Genomic DNA, 5,455 nt, shown 5'->3' on the forward strand with positions numbered 1-5,455 from the left:
CCTAATTTAAATTTATAACAAATAATATAGTTATATTTTAATAATTATCTACAAATTAAAAACAATTTTTTTTAAAAAGTATATGTATTACATCACTATTTCTTCAAATAGAATGCACATTTAAATAGAAAAAATCAACTTTATTGTAAGTTACAGTAGTTTGGAGTTATTATCTTCTAGGATTATTTTTACAAAGAACATTTTTTTAAAAAGTGTAAAGTACAATATAATTATTTTCTGTTCTTTTGTGAAAAACTGCATTCAATGAATATAACATGAAGCTTCAAGTGCATATTATTAACAATCTATTATAATGAAGGAAAGAGGAGGAAGAAGAATAAGAATGGGAAATGGTGTGTTCAATACTCTTCTCCAGCACCACAACTCAAAGGCATCAATGTTTTTGTCGTCCTTAGTAATTGTCCAGCCCTCTGTTGCATAGCAAGTAATTGCAAAGACCATGGCCTGGATCAGGAGCACCTTAGTCTCTAGACTATTGCTTCTCAGTACTCTGGAGATATCCCTGAAACCAGATTTTCCCAATGTGTTTCGTCTTTTGATCACCTACCTGACTGCTGGTGCCTAGAGTGTTGATTGTTGAGTTGAGCAAGCTGTAATTGTTAACCATCTCAATTTCTTCTCCATCTGTCATAGTGTTGCCAAATGGTCCAATGATCAGAATCTTAGTCTTCTTAATGTCAAGCTTCAACCCATATTGAAGACTATAGTCCCTGATCTCCTGTAGTGAGCATTTCAGGTCGTCCTTAGTTTCACCAAGTAAGGCTGGGTCATCTGCATAACGTAAGTTGTTGATGAGTCTTCCTCCAATCCTGGTGCCACATTTCTCTTCATAAAGCCCAGGTCCCCGAATGATCTGTTTTGCATTGAAAAGGTATGGATACAAGATGCATCCCTGACACACTGCATTCCTGATTTTTGAACCAAGCAGGTTTCTTTGCTCTGTTATGAGGATTGTTTTCTGGTCCAAGTATAGGTTTTATATGAGCACAAATATATCTTTTGAGATTTCCAATATACAAAAGTTAGCCACAGCTTGTTGTGATCCCACAGTAAAATGCCTTTGCATAGTTAATGAAACATAGACATTTTTCTACCTGACATTAGTGATAATGTCTCTAATGCCCTGACCTCTCTAAACCCAGTTTGTATTTCTGGTAGTTCTTTCTCAATTTTTTTCCAGTTGTTTCTTGATTATCTTCAGCATGATTTTATTAGTATTTGATACTAGTGATATTGTTTGATAATTTTCACACTCTGTAGGATCATTTTTTTCTTAAAATCGGAATAAATATAGATCTATTCCAGTCAGTTGGCCAGGTAGTTGCCCTCTAAATTTCTTGGTACAACTTGGCGAGCATGTCCAGGACAGCATCTGTTTGTTAACACATTTCAATTGGTATTCCATTAATTCCTGGGGATGTATTTTTTTGTCAAGTCCTTCAGAGCAGCCTGACTTCCTCATTCACAACCATTGCCTCTTTATCATATGTTGTTTCTTGAAATTCTTTTGTGTCAGCCAATTCTTTTTGGTACAATGACTCTGTACACTCATTCCATATTCTCTTAATGATTCCTGGATCATTCAATATTCTGTCCAAAGTATCCTTAAGTATTGCAACTTGCAGCTTGAGTTTATTCTTTAGTTCCTTCAGCTTAAGAAATGCAGAGTGAGTTTGGTGCCTCTTGAATATTTCATTAAAATATTTTGCTTTGTCTTCCTGAGCTGCCTATTCCCTTACTTAAGTTAAAAATGTTTCTTGGAACCATGTGCACTGTAGTGGATCATTTTCTAAAATACTGACTTCACTAGGCCATTGTCTTTAATCTGACCCTGCTGCCCCAACATAGCTTGCCATGCAAACACATGGGTCAGCCTACATTATCAACAGCTGTGTCAGTCATCACTCTTGCAAATAGGGCATGTTAGTATTTTTACAAGGGGTTTGGCTAGTCTTGCCATTAATTAAGCAAATTCAGCAACAGAAAGTAGGGATCTTACCACCAGGAAAAGAAGAAAAAGAAAAAAAAATGGATAGGTGCACACTTAAGTGGCAAAAATTCCTGCACCAGAAATTATACCTTGCTGTTCACTGAGAAGCTGTCTAGATTCAGAGATTGTATCTTTCTGTTAAATAAGAAGCTCTTTAGACTGGAACAAGCAGCCAGGACATCAAAAGACAAATTACGTTGGGAAAGACTGCTGTCAGCAACCTCTTCAGATGACTGAGGAGCAATGATGTCAATGTAGAGACCAAGGTTCACCCGACCCAAGCCATGGTCTTCTCAGTTAGTTGCTATACGTGAGAGAGCTGGACAATTAATAAGGATGACAGAAGAAAAAACTATGCCTTTGAGTTGTGGTGCTGGGGAAGAGTATTGGACATATAATAGACTTCCAAGAGAACAAACAGGTCTGTCCTGCAGAGGATGAAACCAGGCTGCTCCTTGGAGACAGGGATTTTGAAGCTTCGTTTAACATAATTTGGACATATGGTCAGGAGGGATCAGTCCTTGGAGAAGGACATCATGCTTTTAAAGGTGGAGGGATAGTGCAGGAGAGGAATAATCTAGATGAGATGGATTGACAGATTGACATGGTAATGAGGGTAGGTGTATCACAGACAATGAGATTGGGACAGGATAGAACAAGGTTCAGAGCTATTGTACATAGGGTCACTATGAGTAGCAAATGACTCAACAGTACATAATAACAACAAAATTAACTTGAATTTGAACCTGTTAGGGATTGTATTTGAGAAAATTTCTGCACTAAGGGATTATCTCTTGCTGTTAACCTGAATTATAGCTTGTAAACTTCTTGAATAAACCCCATAACCATGAATATGTTTCTGCTAAGTTACATACTGCCAAGTTACATACTGCATTGGTCTCTGAACCCAGAAAGTAGGTGTGGGAGCATGGGGGGTATACAACTTTACTCATAAGAATTAGTATTGATTTGTGGATGCTGTTGATGGGGACAGTTCTTCCACATGGAGTTCTGATAGGTTGGATTCAACCTTCCTCAAGTTATCTTTGTTCTAACTACATCATGACTCAGGGTCATGTGGCTAGGTAGACTGTGGCTGGAGCCTCAAAATCAATCTTGTAAATACTTGTAATCTACAATTGTATAAGTATCCCAATCATGGCCTTTCACTTGCCTCTAGTCCTGCCAACAACAGTGATACATTTTTCTTTGGTGCCAATAGTGATATGATTCTTTTTTTTTTGTCCCAAGTCATATAAATGAAAACCATGACTATGAGTGATCTTTGTCCTGTTGAAAGTTCAATAAAGTTGCCTCTATAGGATAAATTTAATATAAATATCACTCACCCTTATTTCATGTTCTAGAGGAAAGATATTTCTCTGTTCCATTTTTTAGTAAAAAGGGAAATTTTAATCCATTTTGAACACTAGACTTTGAAAGAATAATTTTGAGGAAAACCCCTTTTCATACTTATATTTATGTTCCATCATTTAATACGCTTAATAGTATTTGAAAACAAAAACTCTTCACAAACCTTGTTTGCTGCTCACAGAGATTACTGAATCAGAGCCATCATACAGAACACTGCCAATTACAGAGAGCTCAAAATCTGCCCAGTAGATGCGTTCACTAAACTGATCCACAACCAGACCTGTGAAATAAACAAAAGTCATGTTGAGAGTGTTTACAATTATGTTTTGCTTCAAACTGCATATATATAGATGTTATGTCTTTCATTATTGTTGTATATATGGCAGGTTACTTTTATAAAAAAGTTTATCCATGGGAACCAAAAGAGTTCACTTTAAACTGTCCTATAACTAGTATGTCTGTCCTAGAAAGGATGAAACCAAGATGCTCCTTGGAGCCACGAATTCCGAGATTTCATCTCACCTATGCTGGGAATGTAGCCAGGAGGGACTAGTCTTTGAAGAAGGATATCATGCTTGGAAGTGTTGAGTAACAGCATAGGAGAAGAATACCCCAGAAGAAATGGATTGGTACAATAACTGGCATAATGAGATGATGGTAGGTGTGTCAAGAATAGTGAGATTGGCTGACACTAGAGCAGGACTCAGACCTATTTTGCATGGGGTCGCGATGAGTCATAGTCGACTCAACAGTACTTAACAGCAGCAACGATAGGTTCACTACAGGGTTTCTATGGATCATGTATCAATAACATTTTTCCCTCTGTCAGGATTTTCCATTATACTTCAGGTTTCATTTTCCTATTATAGTATATTTGTGTCATCAAGTCAAATATGACTCACAGTGACCCTATAAACAAAAGATGTGACCCCTGTCCTACCCTGTGGCATCCTCATTATCTCTGGCACACTTGAGCCAATTGCTGCAGTCCCTGTGCCAATTAATTTCATTGAAAGTCTTCCTTTCTTTCACTGACCTTCTATCTTTCCAAGCATGGTGTCCATCTGAAGGAACAGTCTCTCTCTCCTAACAACATACCAAAAGTATGTGAGATAAAGCTTTGCCATTTCTGCCTCCAAGGTGTGTTATGGCTAAACCCTCTCCAAGTCTGTTGGTCTTTTAGCAATCCATTTAAGGCAGAAAATTAGGTTTTCTTTAAAAGCACATTACTTAAAATAATTCATTGTCGATTAGGTATATTTTTAATCTCTCCTTGAAAATTCAGTTTTAAAAACATAAAAATTAATGCATTTAATCATAAAACATTTTCACTTTAGGGGATCATCATTATTGTTGTATGTCACTGAGTCAATTCTATCTTATAATGACCCTATAGAGAAGGGTAGAACTTCTAACTTAGGGTTTCCAATGTTGTAAATATCTCAGAAATATTGCTCTCTGTATCTCTCTTGTGCAGCTGGTAGGTTTACCTTTGCCAAGCGCTTAAGCACTGTCCTACCAGAACTCTCTGTGTTCATGATTAGTCAGAACCAAGGTGAAAACAGCTGGTCTGGTTTTGTTGTTGTTGTTAGTTTACTATACTCTCTTCTTTATAAAGGTGGGAAAATAAAGAAGTAGATATAGCAAAATTTCTCAAACAAAATCAATCTTTACATTAAAATATAATAAGAATTTTTAATAATAAAAAGAATAAGGCAATGGGAATCTAAAAAAGTTAATTTATATTTATTTTTCCTTTAGATTTTGCAGCAGTATTACTTCTCAAAAGTATCATATACTGCATTATTGGTCTTGGATACAGGTGTTCTTTATCAGCTCTATTCACAAATTATGGCATTAAATAAAATTATATATAGATAAAAATACCTAACAAAATCTTTAGATGAGGGGGATTTATATTTCAAAAGATCCAAAAATCAACAATTTTTATTTTTCCTTAACAACTTTAACAAAAAGTATTGTTGTTGTTGTTATGTGCCATCGCGTCGTTTCCAACTCATAGCGACCCTTTGCACAACAGCCCTAAACCCTGCTCTATCCTGCGCCAAC

The 5,455-nt window shown here is 36.3% G+C and overlaps 1 protein-coding gene across 1 annotated transcript in view; it reads right to left on the reverse strand.

The window, feature by feature from the left end:
- The window catches only part of LRP1B (low density lipoprotein receptor-related protein 1B), a 2,414,068-nt gene that overhangs the window by 140,500 nt on the left and 2,268,113 nt on the right, over positions 1-5,455 (reverse strand). Inside the window, exon 80 of the mRNA XM_006880809.1 lies at positions 3,549-3,665. Coding sequence (XP_006880871.1) covers positions 3,549-3,665 — 117 coding nt within the window. The remainder of the gene's footprint in view (positions 1-3,548; positions 3,666-5,455) is intronic.

This window comes from Elephantulus edwardii, unplaced genomic scaffold, assembly GCF_000299155.1.
Source record: "Elephantulus edwardii isolate Elephantulus edwardi_28Jun2011 unplaced genomic scaffold, EleEdw1.0 scaffold00010, whole genome shotgun sequence".
NCBI classification, from domain to species: Eukaryota; Metazoa; Chordata; class Mammalia; order Macroscelidea; family Macroscelididae; genus Elephantulus; species Elephantulus edwardii.